The 20322-nt window shown below is 41.8% G+C and overlaps 2 protein-coding genes across 4 annotated transcripts in view; both read left to right on the plus strand.

Moving 5' to 3' along the window:
- The first annotated feature begins 670 nt into the window (after positions 1-670).
- Positions 671-11161, plus strand: LOC118965048. Its single transcript, XM_036981789.1, has 5 exons — positions 671-712; positions 920-990; positions 1339-2341; positions 2471-2507; positions 11070-11161. The coding sequence occupies exons 1-5, from the start codon at positions 671-673 to the stop codon at positions 11159-11161; spliced, it is 1245 nt and encodes a 414-aa protein (XP_036837684.1).
- A 2773-nt stretch (positions 11162-13934) lies between these two features.
- The window catches only part of LOC110526694 (proprotein convertase subtilisin/kexin type 6-like), a 95083-nt gene continuing 88695 nt past the window's right edge, over positions 13935-20322 (plus strand). The window contains exons 1-2 of one of the 3 annotated variants that reach the window (XM_036981183.1): positions 13935-14505; positions 17664-17768. In XM_036981183.1, the coding sequence (XP_036837078.1) occupies positions 14269-14505; positions 17664-17768 (342 nt within the window). In that variant the 5' untranslated portion in view covers positions 13935-14268. The remainder of the gene's footprint in view (positions 14506-17663; positions 17769-20322) is intronic. The other 2 variants (XM_036981182.1, XM_036981181.1) reach the window with 2 other exon arrangements.

Raw genomic sequence — 20322 nt, forward strand, 5'->3', positions numbered from 1 at the left:
CCACAGGAGGTTGATGGCATGTTAATTGGTTTCTATGTGTTTGATGCCATTCCATTCTGTTCCAGCCATTATTATGAGCCGTCCTCCCCTCAGCAGCCTCCACTGATATTTACGCATAATGTACATAAATAAAATACATATGATGGTGTATAAAGACAGTATGGACAGTATATGAATAGAAAAGGTGTGTACAGCAGTAGTTACAGTATATAGGATGAACAATGACTAGAATACAGTATATACATATGAAGTGAGTAAAGCCATTCAAACACTCTTTCTCAAAGGAAATGTCAGTGACTTTACATTTGAATTGTCAATGAATTCGGCTGCAGTATGTCGGTTATGGATTTGACATTGAGTTTGATATATTTCAGGAAAGAAGACCTCTAGTGTTTGTCATGAGTCCTTGGGTGTCTGCTGGCATACTGTCCCACCGGTTGAGAGGGAACTTAGAGCGATGTCTATCCATCCCTACAACCGTGATGACCAGTGTTCTCGATGAGAGGTGAGAGAAGTGTCATGGCTGTTTCTCCTCAGTAACAACAGCGTGCAGCAACATTTATCGGCAAAAACAGAAAGTCTGTTACCTGAAAATATCAGTGTACAAGTATCCACTATGGTCAAAGATGTGTTAGAGAATGATTGTCATTGTGTTTTGTGAAGGATTACGATGGGAGTCACTGAGCCCAGATATCACTCCTTAGTTGAGAGGGTAAGCAGAAAGAGACCGTATAGAAAGTTAGGCAGTCATGTTACAATACATTTAGTCACTTTTATCAATGTTTTATTGGATTTACTGAGCGGAATCACCTGACTGTTAGTCCCTCTGGATAAAGCGAAGATATTGTTGTTATTGCATTGAAAACTGATTGGGTAGAATTATATTGTCTCATAACTATTGTTGTCCTCTTGTCCTCAGGCTTGTGGATCTAGCACATGTTTGACCACGCTCAGGACGCTGCGCCCATCACCCATCCACCTGCCTAACCTGTAAGTGCTACTTGCTGTCAGTGAAAGGCCCAGCTGTGTGTTTGAAACATAGATGCCATCACTTCCTGTTCAATTCAGTCAATACAAGAAGTCAACGGAAATTCCAGTTCCAATTTTCCTCAATGTTCCTTTATGAGAAAAAAAAATATTTGGAATTTCTGTTTACTTCTTGTATTGACCTAATTGAAATGGAATTGACCTCAAATGTGGTTTGAAGTTAACATTGTGATTAAGATAGTGCTCTAGTCCTTATATTTTATTGTTCATGTGGTCCCCCTCTTGTGATGAGATGGTGTTATCTGGCCCATCCTGACCATCTTTGAACTTTCACCCATGTATGTCTCGCAGGTTGACACTGAGAGCAACGGGTGATGGGCTGCAGGCTGTGTCCCGTGGTCTGGGGGTCACAGAGGGACGTGAGGTAACCATGACCCAACTTCAAGTCCCTCTCCATTGTCCTGCCACTGCCAGCCAGAGGGCAGCAGTTCTCCACTGCCTCAGTAACCTGGTGCGAGTGTTCCGCCGCCCTCATGGCCTGTGGAGTGGACAGGGAGTGGGTGAATGGGTAATATCCACCACTACGGGGTCAGAGATCACTGTGCGAGCTGCAGGCATGTTGCCGAGCTGCCTTCGCTTTGATGGTAGGATCAAAGTCCAGGTCTCCATCTCAGGCCAACTCCTCTCCTTGACCTCTGGTGGCTCCAACAAGTCGGCCCACACCACTGCACCATCAGCGAGTGATCAGACCAAGAGTTATTTTCCTTGCAAAACCTCTGTGATAAGTGGACAACCCAGTCGAGCCCAGAAGCTCTGGAAGAAGAGCCCCAAGCACAAACATTGTCACAACGCCAACAAGCTGTGTATGGTCCCAGAGATGCTCCTCGTGTACACCCTGGGCAGATTTGTGTATGCCATCTACCCCTTGAAGGACTTCTCTCCATGGATAGAGGAGGTTATTGAAAAACGTGTGGAGCTGACATGGCAACTGTTCTTCCTGGTCCAAGAGGCCTTGACAAAAGCTACGAAGACAAGAGCCCTACAAAGAGCACTGAGAAGGCTTTCAGAGCCTAACCAAAACCATGGTCCACTGGAGCTCCGGCTGGGAGACCTGCTCTACAGCAACTTTGAGAAGGACTTCCCTTCACAGCGCCCTCTGGTGCCAGAGGCCTTCCTGGGGGACCACCAGCTCTGCTTGGAAGTGTCTGTCATGGTGAGCAGGGTGCTCCTACAGCACTGGACCCCCAGGATAACTTTCTCCCCTGACTGTGAGGTGCAGGACATTAGTCCCAGGCTGAGGCGTCGCAGCGGGAGCCTCATTCGCCACTGGTCCTCGATGGACAATCTCAACGAGGTAAGATTTCAGCATCAAAACCACATCTACACTGAAATAAATGACTGTAGGAAACATGTTTTTACATCATTAGTGAACATTACTGAATGGAATCATTCCATCTGACTTGTGACTTCTGTGTGCTTTTAGTTTGCTGATGATGGTGATGAGGAGCAGTGCTCTGTGGGTAAGTTTTCCAGACTGTACACACACCCTAGGGTTGAAAATGGAAGGCCTAAAAGGAAACTTTAGGAAACTAAAGTAAACTAAAGGGCTAATTGCTTGTATTGTTTTTCTTTCAGAAGAGTTTGGAATTCATTGAAGAAATCCGCTATCTGTCGCTGTCTGCGCTCTAACAAAGCACATTTTACTATATTTTAATAAAGATTTTCATTTTTTATGAAAACATAACAATAGACTTGCTTGCATAATAATTGTACTGCTATGACAAACTCTACTGTATATTGGAAAAATTATCTGGAGTAATAACTCCTGCTTTGGCAGTGACAACCTGTGAAGGAAGCTGTGATTTCTTATTTATTAACTTTTATTTAACCATGGAAAAACACATTGAGACCTAAGTCCCATTTGCAAATGTACCCTGGGAACAACACATAAAATAAAATCATACACAATTTAAAACACAAAATTAAATAAATAGCTAATATTACATACACAAACAATCAAACAAAACAAACACATTTATCAATATAAAAATCCCTAGTCTTTCTCCTAAACTGACCTAGAGACAACAACACATCCAAATGAAACGTTACTTGGAGATTATTCCATATGATCGGAGCCTGGTAGGTAAAGACAGATTTACCCAACTCTGTGGAAACACGTGGAGTCTCCATCATTAACCAACTCCGTGGAAACACGTGGAGTCTCCATCATTAACCAACTCTGTGGAAACACGTGGAGTCTCCATCATTAACCAACTCTGTGGAAACACGTGGAGTCTCCATCATTAACCAACTCTGTGGAAACACGTGGAGTCTCCATCATCATCTCCCCAATCTAAGCCAATTGTAGAGAGTTTCTGAATAAGTAACGCGTGATCCACAGTGTCGAATGCCTTGGACATGTCAATGAAGAGGGCAGCACAGTGTTTCTTCGTATTTAAACAGTTTATGACATCATTTAAAACCATAGAAGTAGCAGAGACGGTACTATGACAGTCTGAAACCTGACTGTTTTACATTCAGAAAATATGTAGCAGTTAAAAGGGATCTAAGCTTTGTTGAATCAATGATTTCAAGATCTTTGCTTGGCAAGAGAGTTTGGAAATGGGACGATAATTATTTAGATCACTCTGGTCGCCACCATTATGCAGAGGAAGAACATGGACCGGCTTCCAAACTCTAGGGATAGTACTCAAAATAATTGTCAAGTTAAAAATATGTGTTCAACTGAATCAATGGAGCAGAAAGCTGTAATAAGAAGGGATCAAGCATATCAGCCCCAGTAGTTTTTTAAAACATCAATCATAAGTAGTTGTTCCAATACATCAGAAGTAGACAGCTGCTCCAGAGAGTACAAGGATTCACTGGGGTTTGTCTGGTCCTCTATCAAGTCGACTAGCAGCTGGGAGAGGGACGAGCAGTTTACTGACTTACCCAGGTCTATTAAACCAACATTTCTTTCAAACAAAAAAACGACAGACATAAAATGATGATTAAAAGCATAACCTATATCACTATAACTTGCTTGGATAGGGAAGGAGAGGAATTCCCACACTTCAGCACCTTTACTGTTTTCCAATATGTAGATGCATCACCAGCAGAGTCAGCAATAGAACTTAGGAAGTAACTTGATTTAGCCTTTTCTACTAAGGACGTGCATTTATTTCTCAGTTACCTGAAAAGCTGCCATTCCACAACAGCATCAGTTAGTCTAGCTTTGGCCCAGGCATGGTTTTGAGATAAGTGTCAGCCAGTCCAGGATAACGTCACCTAAGGCCACTAGTTCAGATGATAGAAAAGGTTTTAAATGCTCAGCTATGATACTAGTCACATCAACTAACGCAGTAGGAGGCCTATACACTCCAGCAACAAATACATGCCCCTTTTGGCTCATGGCCACATCGAAAACCAGGGTTTCACATTTTTAGGGTATAGTGATATTAAGAGCACGTGATTTCACATACATAGCCACTCTCCACCTTTTCTCTGCCTATCACATCTAAAAATGCTGTAATTAGCAATGTCAATGTCCTTATCCATAATCAAATAATTTAACCAAGTCTCTGATAAAACAAGACGGTCTGTGTTCGTGTCATGCATCCAGATATCGATAAAGTCCATCTTTGACATCATACTTCACACATTTAAATGTAACAAACCCAGCCCTTCGCGAGACTTAAAAACAGCAGGGGTGTCCATATTTAACCAAACTTCATCATTAAGTAAGTCAGGAGATTTCATAGGAATAGAACTCAGGATATCAAAGCCCCAATGGGCCTGCGACTGCATCTATTTGGTGGCTGTTTATATCCTATTGATATTAAGACAGGGATCATGTAGATTTCCTTGACTTAACATCAGAAACAGTTTGATGTGTGATGATGGTTGGGATAACCTGGATAGAGTGAGGGTTATATCCCAGTCAGTCTCTCAGAGGAGACTTAAAACAGCCTTGCAATGTATACTGTAAGCCCTGAGATAGTGTGGGTGAATTTGTCATCTTTGTAGAATTTTGAACGTGATGATTGGTTTTCCTTATTTAGCCTGGGTCATGTTCATTAGGGGACTTGAAGGAAATAGTTTAAAAAATGTTTTGTAACTGAAAATGTAAATGTAAATTTCTTACCCAGGTCGTCCCGGCCTGTTTCAGTCTATTTTCCTCTGATTGGTGCCTGAAGAACACGACACTCTGGTTTCCACAGGCTAAGTGTTCTCTTTCTTTTTTCATATCCTTTGACAACAGCAAATCTAATATTCACACCTGTCTGTCTGGCTGTCCTATTAGCGACATGACCGTAATGTTTGAAAAGCCCTTTACAAATAAAGTCATCATTTTGGCTAAAGCAGACAGAATTACCAACCAATGGCTTTCTCTCTTTTGACTGCCGCCCCACAGTTGTTGTGTTAGTTTCTTCTGGCCAACGGTTTCTATGGAGACCACTAGGCACCCTCTTGGAGCGCCTTTCAAGCAAGCAGATTTGATCCCCACCTCGGTCTGAGGGAGACTCTCAAAAGCCTCTCTGTTAGTCCGGGTCTGTTTCTGCCCATGCCCAGTTAACTAAACAACTAACAAACAAGGAGAGAAACAAATATCAGGGCCTTATGATGCTGATGTTGGATCAGTTTTGCCTTTAGATCATTATGAATAAGACAAGGGGATCTGATTCTAGATCAGCATTCCTATGACGCTTGAATGCAGACCCTGACTTGCAATAATGACTGTGTATGCCATGCCCTTTTTAAATCATGTGTTTACTAGTTTGGTTAATACAGCCAATAGCTGGAGAATAGTTGCATAGAGGAGAGGGGTTGAATAAGGAAGTAGAAAGTATAATTACTGGAGGTATGTTGTTCCTTTGCATCAGTTCTTGCAAACAACTCTGTTTCTAATTACTTAATTATTACTGATCTGATGAAACACTTCGAAACACTTCGAGGGTATGAGCGTGAAAATGACAGAACCTGCAAAGGGGGTTGTTTTGAGACAGATGCACTTTAACTGAACTGAGCTCCAACTGAGCTTATTTTTATGTATCTCTCTCTCTCTCTCTCTCTCAATGAAATTCAACTCAATTCAAGGGTATTTATTGGCATGGGAAGCATGTGTTAACATTGCCAAAGCAAGTGAGGTAGATAATATACAAAAGTGAAATAAACAATAAAAACTAACAGTAAACATTACACATACAGAAGTCTCTCTCTCTCTTTCTCTCTCGCTCTCTCTCTCGCTGCTCTCTTTCTCTCTCTTTCTCTCTCTCTCTTGCTGCCCTCTTTCTCTCTCTCTCTTACTGCTCTCTCTCTCTCTCTCTCTCTCTCTCTCTCTCTCTCTATCTCTCTCTGATCTCTCTCTCTCTGCTCCATTATTAGCATTGATTGACCTTGTCCGTGTGATGCTTCCTATTGATTTGGTACTTGTGTACCTGAGTTAATTAACTTGTAGAGGGCTCCATTTATTTGGACTGATGGCCGGACCGCTTGCCGCATGCTACTTCACGAAGGCTTAAAGAGATTCTCCGGTACTTTTGTATACTTTAGTGTTCTGAAAGTGGTGCTCACAAGTATGGTGCTGCACAGCTTCCAGAAAAATGTCTCTTTCAAACTGGGGGATTTCATGGCTAACTGAGATAAGACAGTAGTTCTGCTTCTAGATTATGCATGTATGAACTACACATTGATACATCCAGCCCAAAGTGGGAGAAAGAAAAATACTAGCCGCCAAAGTTCTGGAGAATGTTTTTAATCTTTATCAAATAGGACAGTTAAAGTCAGTAGGGGCACATTGTTTTGAATGGGAGTTGGTTGGCCTTGGAGCTTGGATGGTTGGGTCTGTCTGTGTGAATGGCAAACTGATTAAAGATGTCATCAAAATAAGATAAAATGATTAGGAGTCAGGCTTGTCTGTCCACTAACCCTAACCCTCCCCACCTAAATAACAACCTGGACATAGCTGGTCATTTGGTTCTGTCACGAACTGTATGGACGGGGTGGAGAAGTGAACACTGTGAAAGCATTTCATACTGCATATGTACTGTCTGCAAGGACAAACGTACACACACCATAACACACACACAGACGCGCACGCACACACTGACACTGACACACACACACACACACACACACACACACACACACACACACACACACACACACACACACACACACACACACACACACACACACACACAAAGCCCGTGAGTAATGGAGTGCAAAAAAATAAATAATGTAATTGAACATGCACCTGAAGTACCATACTGTGTGATGTGAGGTTCTGGCCCATGGACAAACACACACAGGCACTCACACACACACACACACACACACACACACACACACACACACACACACACACACACACACACACACACACACACACACACACACACACACACACACACACACACACACACACACACACACACACAAGGCCCGTGAGTGATGGAGTGCAAAAAACTACATGTAATTGAACAAGCACCTGAAGTACCATACTGTGTGATGTGGGATATGGAAATGAATGTAAATGAAGGCCCACAATGACAAAGAAGATTAGCTACAATCCTAATAATAGGTGAACTTATATAGCATGCCATGCTATCAGTACCTTGGATTAGCAAAATGTCATCTCCTTTGCAGGGCTGTACAGCAACAATCACAATAATTGCTCATGGTGTCATCAGAATTACAATTGTGCTAGTATTTATTCTGAATGATTAAGAGATACATATCTATATTTGTCCTGTCAGGATTTTGTTGTGTTGTTGAACATGTTTAAGTTTCCATAGATTTTCCCAATATTCAAAACACAAGATGGCAGCACTAGCATTATAACTGGGCCTTATTCTCCATTCACTAAATACTGTTCAAATATTTGTTATTTCAGAGGGGGAATAATGTTGATAAATGGTTGCAATCAGCTTGTGTAATAATTTCATGACTAGCATTATGGTTTAACACTAACTATGGAAGGGATTAAAATGCCTAAGTAATATTTTTCTCGGTACTCAGATTGAAAAGCTGTGACAAATCAAACATCTAACTGTTCTGACAGATATTGCATTTTTTTATAAAAGATCTGAGATCATTTTGATATCAGTGTAATTATATTTGACCCAAAGTAGCGTAAACATCAGATGAGTCTAGTATATTTTTATTGAAGATTAGCATTGTATAAATTCTGTAGACATTCTGTTTGAATCACATAGCCTACAGACCATGTTTGTTAATATTGGCTCACCTGAATCCTAAAAATCTTCAGCCTGTTTGTAGAAATAGATGATTTATTGAGCAGTGACACATAGTCACCTGAGAACTTCAAACACTCCCCTCGCCAGTCTGCCAACACTGCAGGACTCATGCCAGGACAGAGGCTGCCAAATGCTGTGCTGAGGTCTCTCTGCACGAAGTTCAGCTATATGACTTACTCACATGCACAGAAACACGCAAATGCCGACACACATAGACAACGGCAAAGACACACACATACAAACACAGACACACACACAGAGGTACAGACACACACACACACACACACACACACACACATGGATGCAGATACACACATACACACATACACACACACACACACACACAAGCCAGAAGAAACCACAACCCCAATACTCCTCCTGCCAATATCTACTCTGCGGGCAACTCTCTGGACTATTGAATGACTTTCTTCTGAATTTCACTAAAACCACATAATTTTACTTAGGAGAGCAAGGTGGTAGAGTTAACAGACTCTTGCTGACCCCATATAACACCGCTGACCCTAAATCCCATCCAAAACATATGAAAACAAGCTAATAAACGTTTTGCTGTCACTGTCAAAGGACATGTTTGTATTCATGCATTTTAGATGTGTTTATTTCAGGTTCTGTCGCCATTTCTGACCCAGGGAATTTTTTACAACCGTTCAGGTCGGTGCCTTGCATGTTTATATCACCCATTTCTCAGGATAAGCACATCGTGTTTGAGGTATTGTCGCCATGCACCAGAGGCCATGGTCAAAAGACATGGCCATATTTCTAAACCAACGGCCTCTAAAGCAACGACTAAGACCCAGTCTTTCCCTCCTCACTAGGTTAGTATATGAGTGTTGTACCCCTGAGATTCATAGTCCCACCCCACACACAGACATTATTGGTACAGCAGTGAGAACAACCTAGATCCCACCAGCCTTATGCCTACAGAACCCTCCACTGAGGATAATACTACAAGTTAAACCATTGCAGCATGATGTTTAGTCTATTACATGTCAGACCTAGCGATACAATGTTGTATTCCTCTTTTCAGGGTTATAATAACTCTTTATTTTAGGATTTTTCCCCTTGTAAATCTCCATGGTTATTCAGTGTTTTGCTGCTGTAATTTTCTTGGATTATCAACAGAACAGATAATGACCATTATGTTGTGTCCCATTACTTCCCGAAGCCTATAAACCACTTGTGTTTGTGTGAGGAGCATTGACTCAAATAAAACCATATCATGAAGCCTGGGAAGCGAGACCACGGGTCCTTCATAAAAGTCATGATTCTTTATGATTGTTGAAGGTATATTGCCCGTAGTTCCTGGAGGGTTTGTAAACATTCGCACAAGGTGAATCTATTGCTACAGCTTTCACTCTGACAAAAACAGGGAAACACTTTTTATTCTCTTGATATTTGTATAAAGTCTGTGACATCAGGTGTGAGAGAGGAAAGTGACTGGCGCCATCTGTCTCTGTGTTTGTCTGTAATCAGGGGACATACTCATAGAACAAGGTGATTGCATGCCATGGAAATAATACGCACTTCAAATGTGGCAAAATAGATTCGGTAATGTTTGCTGTGAATTCACTTTTTTCACTTGTTTCGTAAAACAATTTAGATTTGTTATTACAATGTAGAAAATAACATGTTAACTTAAAAAGCACAAAGTCAATAGAATAAAATATAATATTGTCCATTTCTTTGACATGTTGCCTTTGTCTTCTGCTGAGGACACACGTTAAGAGAAACAGCTAAGTGTACAACCCCTAGAGCTGTTTTGGGTGTGAAGTGTCTTGCTCAAGGGCACAATAGCAGTGGATAGTATCTTAAACCAGCAGCCCCCCGGTTGCCAGGACACCTCCACTTTTCTCACAGCATCTTTCTGGCTATTGGTCCACCCCTCTAAGTGGATTTCAAGAAGTTGCCTTTTGGGGTTCCTGCTGTTGGAGAAATAAAATCTCATTGCGGATGTCAACTTTTACTGGAGTTTCAGCTTTCTGCATTCCAAACCCAGTTCTTTTGAAAAAGCTCTTACGTATGGATATAACTAGCCATTAGGATGCCAGCTCCTCCCACCACTCCTGCTATGACAAGTCCTCCTGCTAGTATTTCTGCAGGTGCCAAGGCACAAGCCACTCGTTCCTGCTCCTACTGCAGCGACTGCAGACATTTTTACAACCACTTTCTTTAATCTCATCCTCTCAGGACTTTCTTTGAGCCTCCTGGTACATCAAATCAGATTGTATTCATCAGGTAGCCTAGTGGTAAAGCGCGTTGGGCCAGTAACTGAAAGGTTGCTGGTTCAAATCCTGAACTAACTAGGTGAAAAATCTATTAATGTGCTCTTGAGCAAGTCACTTAAACTTAGTTGCTCTGGATAAGAGATTGGTAAAATGCACATGCCTTGTAAACAACAGTTGTAGACTAACAGTGAAATGCTTCCTTATGTGCTCTTCCCAAAAAAACAGAGATATATAAATAATAGCAAAGTAATAGCATGTAGTAATAATAACAAATACACAATAAGTCATAGGAAATGATGGTGGAAACATTATGTACAAAAAAAATACAAATCACACAAAATGGACCCGACTTATTGGGGTAGTGCTGTCCATTCTTCTCCTCTATCTTCCTTAGCAGCTCTGTCACCTGTGTCTGGCCATCTCTGGCTTTATTATTAAAGACATGAGATCTATCATCATCACCTAAAGGAGTGTCAGAGGCTCCTTGCCCTCTTAAAGAAACACCTCCACTGGTTTTCCTTCCAGCTGATTCACTCTAGTGAATATTATTACAGTGTGGTGTGAGGCCTCTTTTCCAAAGTTCTTCTGGATCCACTTCACTGCATCCGGCATCTCCGCTGTGTGTTTCCCAACGCCAATCACCAGAAGAAACGCATGGGGTTCTGGGACTGACAATTTGATGACTGAGGTGTATCAGAGTCCCACTGTGTCAGTCACATGAACCTCCCTCTCATCCGCCTCGCCACTATGTTTCTGATACTGTGGTCACAGACTCTGTAGAGAAATACACTTGAAATGCCTCTCTCCCCAGGATGGTGTTTCCAGTTGCACTCTTCTGCTCCAGTCTCACCCACCAGAACAATCATCAGCAGCTTATAAACGGAATCTGTTTATAACACCCAATAAAACAGAACCCAATGCTGAATTGTCCTGTTGTGAATCAAGACTCGAAACCACAGCAACAGTTCTTCTCTGTATGTCTAATATTCTGTACACACTGTAAAATAGTAATGGTGAATCATGTGACAATACCTCAACTTCCTCTTCATAAGTGGGAGGGATCATCTATGCTTCCATATGTGATGTTTGTGGTCTACAGGCACAGTGAGGAACAATCAAAACCACTTAAAGAGTCCGAATGTCACATAAAAAAGTGAACATGTGATGTCTGTTATTACAAGCACACCTGGTCCATCACTGTTAAAGTTTTAAACAATAATCAACAGCATCATCTTAGGGGGGTTAGGGGGGAGCCATGGTGAAGTGGGGACTGAAAAATGGCAATAGACTCACAGATGGCTGGAGGGAGTTCCAGAGGTTGGGTTTAGCCCCGGAGAAGTCCCTGTTGCTGAAGCTCTGGACCTTGGACCTGGGGACAACAAGGTGGCCTGCTGTGGTAGAACGGGGTGATCGTGTGGGTTGGTAGGGAAGAAGGTCAGAGAGGTAAGCGGGGGCAAGGTGGTGGAGAGCTTCGTAGGTCAGGAAGAGGATCTTGTATTCGTTGCATACCGAGACCGGGAGCCAGTGGAGTTCACGGAAGACGGGGGTGACGTGCTGCCAGAACTTAGTATGTATGAGGAGTCTGGCTGCAGAGTTCTGAACCATTTGGAGTTTATAGAGGGAACTTGAGTTGATGGCGGAGAGGAATGAGTTGAAATTGTCGAGTCGAGAGGAGATGAATGCATGGATGAGGGTTTCAGGATGGGAGTCCTTAGCAATGTTACAGAGGCGGAAGGATAAGGATTTGACAGTCTGTCTGATGGGGTGGTCGAAGGAGAGGGAGGAGTCCAGGATAACGCCAAGGTTGTGAGCGTTGGTGAGGGTAAGGTTGCCAATGTAATGGATGTGAAACGGCTAGCTTAGTTAGCGATGCTCGCTAAATAGCGTTTCAATCGGTGGCGTCACTTGCTCTGAGACCTTGAAGTAGTGGTTCCCCTTGCTCTGCAAGGGCCGTGGCTTTTGTGGAGCGATGGGTAACGATGCTTCGTGGGTGACTGTTGTTGATGTGTGCAGAGGGTCCCTGGTTCGCGCCCGGGTATGGGCGAGAGGACGGTCTGAAGTTATACTGTTACACCACCTTCGCTGAGTGTTTTTTTGGGGGGGGATTTCTCTCTTATAGGTCTACAGTACCTGTGCAATGGGGTCTCACGATACAATTAGCGTACATAGTGACATTTTCTATTGCCACATAGTTAGTCAAGCCCCCCCCCCCGCAAACAGGGAACGTCCTAGGGACATTAGACGATGTTCCCATCAGGTCCCTTTTAGGGTTTCAGCAAAACGTTATCCCACAGGCATTCTTAGAACATGACGTTTACCTCGGTACCATAAGGGGAGGTCCAAGTTTGGTCACATCAGAACCTTAACAGCATTCAGATTCAGTCAAAGCCAGAACAGTTAGTGGCAATCAGCAACAAATATTGTGATTCATTTAGGATGACTGCATCCTAAATCCCAAATGGCACCCTATTCCCTATATAGTGCATGTATATTTGGTCAAAGTAGAGCCCTATGTAGAGAATAGGGTGCCATTTGGGACGTAGATATGATTCACCCTCAGAGGTTTGGGAATGGAAATGTTCTGGTCTTCTATGTTAACTCCAGAGTGAGAACAGATGGCCTTGGTAAAGATGTTAATAATGACTATTCTCATATCAGCATTGTAAATATCCCCCCAAAATCTGGCTGCAATATTTTTTTTATGAGCTATTTTTCATTCAAAGCGAGAGAAAAAAAAGCCCAATTTAAAAACTGTGGGTGTTTGATGTGCTCTAATCCCAAACGTTGTTTTAAATTAGAAAAGGGGACAATGCCACCACTGTCATCTATATAGGATGTGTCTCAAAAGGTCCTTTATTCCCTACATGGAGCATTACTAATCTCTACATAGAACACTGTGTGTGTGTGTGTGTGTGTGTGTGTGTGTGTGTGTGTGTGTGTGTGTGTGTGTGTGTGTGTGTGTGTGTGTGTGTGTGTGTGTGTGTGTGTGTGTGTGTGTGTGTGTGTGTGTGTGTGTGTGTGTGTGTGTATGTACATGTGTGTACATGTGTGGTAAAAAGTGTGTGTTTGTGTGTTAATGTTTGTCATGCTGTATAGAGACACACAATCAGAGTGATTGCAATGATTGATTGCAATTACTATCTTATGTTTCCATACAGTATGCCTATGGCAGAGCAGCAGTCTTGACAAATAGACAGGATGTTGCATTATTCAACCGTTATTCATTCTTCACTCTCCAATGTCTTCTATCAACATAACTGTTTTCAAGAGACAGGGCCTACTTGACAGTCAGATGACAAGTGTATCAATATTTTCTTTATTTCTCTAAGATAATTGGACTTTGGGGTAGTTTATTGAATAATTCATTATCATATTGTTGCAGCAGCCAAAGGCAGAGGAATTATGCCATTGTTCAGTAGCGCATTGACTCTTCAGAGCAACGTGCTGCTATTATAGCGCAGGTTGGAGAGGCGTGGGCTACTACCGATCCCCTATGAGTGAGGCTTTGATGTTCGCACAGACGGGCTCTTTACCAGTGCGTCCCGCTGCTATAGGCTGGGCATGAATGGCATTCTCTATTGGTGGCTGTGCGTACATATAGAGGAGCGCTAGCGCGGGATAAGGGTTGGCGCCTGAGGTTCATATTTTCAACTTTTTAAGGAATTAAATATCAGTCAACCCAACCCGGCTGTAAATTTCGCTCGGACACGATGGATTTATGACAAACTGCATGCCTTTTCTGATGGAGTTAGATTGACGATTGACTAATTTGAGCGTCCATGCGTGTTATATTTTTAGAGATGTGTTTTATCCCTTATTCTAGAGCTGATGTTGTAGGACAAGTTTCGGACACCAAAATGTGTATATTTTTTATTTGCATATTATCAACTTTAGAAATATGTCAGTCGCTGGCCCCTCGGAACGTTTATACAAATCACTGGGCAGTGCGTATTGCAGGGGGACAAGAAGAAGCGGATAAACTTGCTGCTAAATATGGTTATAATAATTATGGACAGGTAAGACCATTACCGTGTTTTTATTTTGTGCAGCGCGACCTGTTATGATTCCCTCTTTCTGCTTTGCGGATCAATAGTCTAATGTTTTGTCGAGTTCAGCTGCTGAACTTCGATACAGTAGGCTGGCTATTTGTCGATCATAATGCAGAGACATTCATAGAGGAATCAAAGAAAAGTGACGTGTGCGATTATTATCCGTGTCTGGCAAGCACCTGAACCCCAGCGCCAAATGTACAGCTTTCGGAGTTACAGAGCGATTTTCAGTTGGCAACACAAACGCACCAGCGCCACTGAAGTACATTCTTTTCAGGCGGTTCACTTATGGGCAATGGTCACGTTGCACTGTCCATATACAACGAGACTAAACATGACGCTGTAATTATACAATGTGTTGTATACTACAATAGGCTTGTGCACGATGATCAACATTGGAAATGGCGCTGTGCCAAAAAAGGAAGTGCTCAAATTTGTAATATTGGGTCATTTTCATTTCCCAAATTCGAAAAGGACTACATTCCAACTTGGTACACTATTGATGTTTTCACTTTAAGGATGTTATATATGACTGGAATGGGTTTACTTAATTATAATAGTGGATTTGTTCTGCTCTTGTTTTAGCCATAATAGGCCTTTACAATCCTCCCCAGGGGGTAAAGCAGTGATTATCCAGATTATTTTTAAGAGGTGTGTCCCACAGCATGGCTTCTGTTGCAGCCTTCTTATTGAAGTTGACCACATGCTATAAACTGCAATAAATGATCATGTGGTCTTGACATTTTAGTCTTGTCTCCCATTGGGATTCACCCCCTATGGAACTTCCTAACGGATCTTAATTTGAATTTACTGACAGGGGATAGATACCCTTGCAGAATTCATGCAGACTGTGAAGATGACAAGCTTGTGGATGGGGGAGAAAGCAGTAGATAATCTATAGATTATTGACATGAATCTGAGGATAACAAGTCATTTAGGAGTACGGACGTGGCCCACATAACTACTGTAGCCTAACAGATGACACATTTATTCAGGGTATAAGGATTGACACAGTGTTTGCATGATTCAGAGAAGTGTGACATCTGAAATTGAAGTTTATTCAATGGACCTTTGACCTTTTATGTTGTGACATTTTATATCTGCAGCGTCTGTGTACACTCAGCTTGCTATCTAGGCAATCATTCCAAATTCCTAAGAACTGACAGACTTGAATGGAGATGGAGAGAGAAAGGCAGAGAGTGAGAAAGAGGGGAGAAATGGAGTGAGAACAGCAGAGTGAGAGAAAGAGGGAAAGAGAGAGTTGAAATGAGTGGGGGAGACATATAGAGTAAGAGACAGAGAGAGAAAGAGGGAAAGAGAGAGTTGAAATGAGTGGGGGAGACATATAGAGCAAGAGACAGAGAGAGAAAGAGGCTGAAATTACAAATGAGTGAGAACAAGACTGAGGGAAAGAGATGAAGGGAGGTAGCGAAAGGTTGAGCGAGAGAGAGTGTTAAAGAAGTCCCGGTTCAGATAATAACGCGCCTCAGTGCCAGAAGTGCACATGTGCTCTGGGAATCCTGCCCGCATTTTTGGTGCAAAGTCACAAGAGAAAAAAAAATCCTATTTATTACTTCACGTGCTTTGGATTTGAAATGGTTATTTTCCTCTGAGTAAGCAACATTAGCAGAAAAAGTCCTTCTGTACAAATGTAGGATCTTAAGTTGATCACCATGTTGCAGAAGAAAAAACCTTGTTTATTTCAGGTTTAAAAAGGCTTCTGAAGTTTGTAATTTCCACTTTGAAAATTCAGACTCGACTTTCCCTTACAAAAATTGTATCAACCCACTACAAAAATGTCCATGAATTCTAATCCACATAATAATGAACATGTCCCGTTGATGCAGGATTATTTTCCTGCTGTAGTAAACTGGCTCACATTAAGATCCTACATCTGTATGTGTTCACAAACTTCACATTGTTGGATACCGGTGCAAACATGTTTTTTCTCAGAACAATGTAGGTTGTTTGGTTTTAGGTAATCCTTAGATAACCAATATCATGTACTGTATATCGATTTGCATTGATGTACAGACAGTAACATACAATACAATTATATTTGATCACTTCACTGCATACTCTATATCTCACTTTACTGCATGCTCTATATCTAACTTCACTGCATACTCTATATCTCACTTCACTGCATACTCTATATCTCACTTCACTGCATACTCTATATCTCACTTCACTGCATACTCTATATCTCACTTCACTGCATACTCTATATCTCACTTCACTGCATACTCTATATCTCACTTCACTGCATACTCTATATCTCACTTCACTGCATACTCTATATCTCACTTCACTGCATACTCTATATCTCACTTCACTGCATGCTCTATATCTCACTTTACTGCATGCTCTATATCTCACTTCACTGCATACTCTATATCTCACTTCACTGCATACTCTATATCTCACTTCACTGCATACTCTATATCTCACTTCACTGCATACTCTATATCTCACTTCACTGCATACTCTATATCTCACTTCACTGCATACTCTATATCTCACTTCACTGCATACTCTATATCTCACTTCACTGCATGCTCTATATCTCACTTTACTGCATGCTCTATATCTCACTTCACTGCATACTCTATATCTCACTTCACTGCATACTCTATATCTCACTTTACTGCATGCTCTATATCTCACTTCACTGCATACTCTATATCTCACTTTACTGCATGCTCTATATCTCACTTCACTGCATACTCTATATCTCACTTCACTGCATACTCTATATCTCACTTCACTGCATACTCTATATCTCACTTTACTGCATGCTCTATATCTCACTTTACTGCATGCTCTATATCTCACTTCACTGCATACTCTATATCTCACTTCACTGCATACTCTATATCTCACTTCACTGCATACTCTATATCTCACTTCACTGCATACTCTATATCTCACTTTACTGCATACTCTATATCTCACTTTACTGTAGAATGCAGATTTAAGCTGGCGTTACCCTGTCTGCTGCCCACAGTGATCATTTTTATGTATACTGTAAAGATTGTAGTGTATTTTCTTTTTTTTCTTCTTCTTCTTCTTCTTCTTCTTCTCGCTACAACCCTACTGTTTGTTTTCATGTTGTTGCTGTCCAGATCGGGAGTCTGGAGGACCATTACCATTTCCACCACAGCAGAGTGGTGCGCAGAGCAGCTTTCTCCACTAGGGGCGCTCACTCCTTCATCCAGATGGACCCAAAGGTGAGACATCTGCTTGGTAGTTACTTGGGGTGAATCCTAACCTAGAATTTTCACATAGTGGTCTATTTTCGGCTGGTATTAAGGCGGCGCTAGTGTTAAATTTTAGTTTGGAATTTCCTCATGTGAAAACTGGTGCATTTGCATTTTCCAGCCCTAACACCAGGTTCGGCAATTTACCTGTCAAACATCAGCACACTTGTGCTCAGATGGGAGGGGTGGAAATATTTGAGGCGTGTCCTTAAAAACATGATCCAAAGAGATAATTTCAGGCAGTGCTGGTAGGGATATTTAAGACCGACCTAAAGCTGGTTTCAGCAGTAACGCAGATGGTTATGACATGAATGTTGACAGCAGAAACACAGCCTATCCAGCCGTGACGCACACTGTCCATATGAACATGGAACAAGAGGAGCCTGATGTGCTTTTGGAGTCTGAATACTTCCTATTTAGAAACACAAAAAACTTGCTTTTCCCCATTTTGTTTCATTTGCTTTAAAACCAAGCACAGCCTCCTCTCAATGAAGGCTTTTTTTCTGCCCAAATCAATCGCAAAGTAGTCAAGACTGTCGATAAAGGGTTTGGCTCCCGAGACCACTTGGAAATAAAACTTAATCACCAAAGCTTTATTCAAATATCAAGTTTGAGAGGAGTAAAACAGTGAGCTGACATTCTCTTTTTATGTCCACATTATTTTAGCCATGCAGGTCACGTTTTGCATGTGTGTAAAACCCTCCATAGTCTGTGTTGTTTTAATATTATATGCCCACAGGGAAGACATGATGGTGCCTGTAAGTGTGACATAGCCTATTTAAAAAAAGTTGTGTCTTTTGTTGTTTCATTCTCTTTTTAGGCCTTATCAATAATACATTGAATCTTGCTTATTGACAATGTTTTGCATGTCTATGCTCAGCTATAATGCAATTTGCTGTAGACCTAGTCCCTATATCAGTGTGAATTCTATTGAAGCCATGCCATTACTTAGAACAATGTGGACTGCAAATGGGTTCAAGTTCATCTATTTAACAAAGATGGAATAGATAGGTGTACATGTTGTTATTTCGTATCTGTAAGCCATTTAACTAACTATAACGGACAAATATTGGCATTGGAGTTTCAAGGCAAGACATAAAAGATACACAACTTGAAGCAACCACAAGTTTAGCCATGGAGCACATTCTGATTGGCCAGTGAGGGGCCAAGCCTTGACACACCCAGAACTTGGTAATTCATCAAAACCCAGCCCTTTCCAGCCAAAGCCAGCAAGTCCCCAGATAATTGTAGTAGTGAAAACGTGTACAAGTCTATTAATATGTATGTGTAAATTGGAAATGTGTTTTTTGCATATCCTAACTCCCCCTGAGACACCTTCGGAGAGTGGGGTCACGGCCAGGGTCTGTTATCACTTTCAGCAACCCGGGAGCAACAGATGAGCAAGTACCAGAGGAGGCTGGTGGGATGAGCTATAGGATGAATCAATGCAACGGTATCACACACATCAAACATATGGAAACCACATGTTTGACTCCGTTCCAATTATTCCGTTCTTGCCATTACAATGAGGTCGTCCTCCTATAGCTACTCCCACCAGCATCCACTGGCAAATACATAGTCACAACAGTATAACGTTAGTCACAAAAGATGAGCAAACACATGAGCTTAGGGATAGTTCCCTCGAAATTCAAATGTACATGATTTTCCACTTAGCTTGGCTGTTGTTGATTCTCTGAAACAGCTGTTGATATTTGCTTCTGTAGCAGGAGCCTACTGTGGCATGGAAGCCTGTGACATCATCAGCTCTTGTGCTCTGCTACAGATTTTGACTCATGTCTCTGGGTTAGAAATGTGGCAGACAGATGAAATATTTAATGGTAAAGAGCAAAACTTCATATTTGAAGTGGAATTTCCCTTTAAAGTTGGAATCTTCTTATGGCTGCAGGGGCAGTATTGAGTAGCTTGGATGAAAGGTGCCCAGAGGTGCACAGAGTAAACTGCCTGCTCCTCAGTCCCAGTTGCTAATATATGCATATTATTAGCATTATTAGCATTGGATAGAAAATACTCTGAAGTTTCTAAAACTGTTTGAAAGATGTCTGTGACTATAACAGAACTCATATGGCAGGCAAAGACCTGAGAAGAAATCCAAACAAGAAGTGGGAAATATTGAGTCCGTCTTCTAAGACTGGCGCAAGGGTTGAACTAGTGTTATGGATACGGTAATGGTTAGGGGTTAAAATCCCATTTGTCGCCAGAAAGTCTTGTACCTCTGTTCTTCCGACCACTTCAGCCCAGCTGTTTTACAGACGCAGCCCGCACACAGAGTTGGGTCTTTAACATACCTAACATAGTGATAGTTGACAGACCATTTTTCCACTCAAGTGTCTCTCTCCCTGCATGCCCAGATCTCATAATTTACTCTGTCTGGATGAAACATAAGCAGAGAGACTGACACGCACACACACACAAACACACACACACACACACACACACACACACACACACACACACACACACACACACACACACACACACACACACACACACACACACACACACA

This window comes from Oncorhynchus mykiss, chromosome 6 (assembly GCF_013265735.2).
Source record: "Oncorhynchus mykiss isolate Arlee chromosome 6, USDA_OmykA_1.1, whole genome shotgun sequence".
NCBI lineage: Eukaryota > Metazoa > Chordata > Actinopteri > Salmoniformes > Salmonidae > Oncorhynchus > Oncorhynchus mykiss.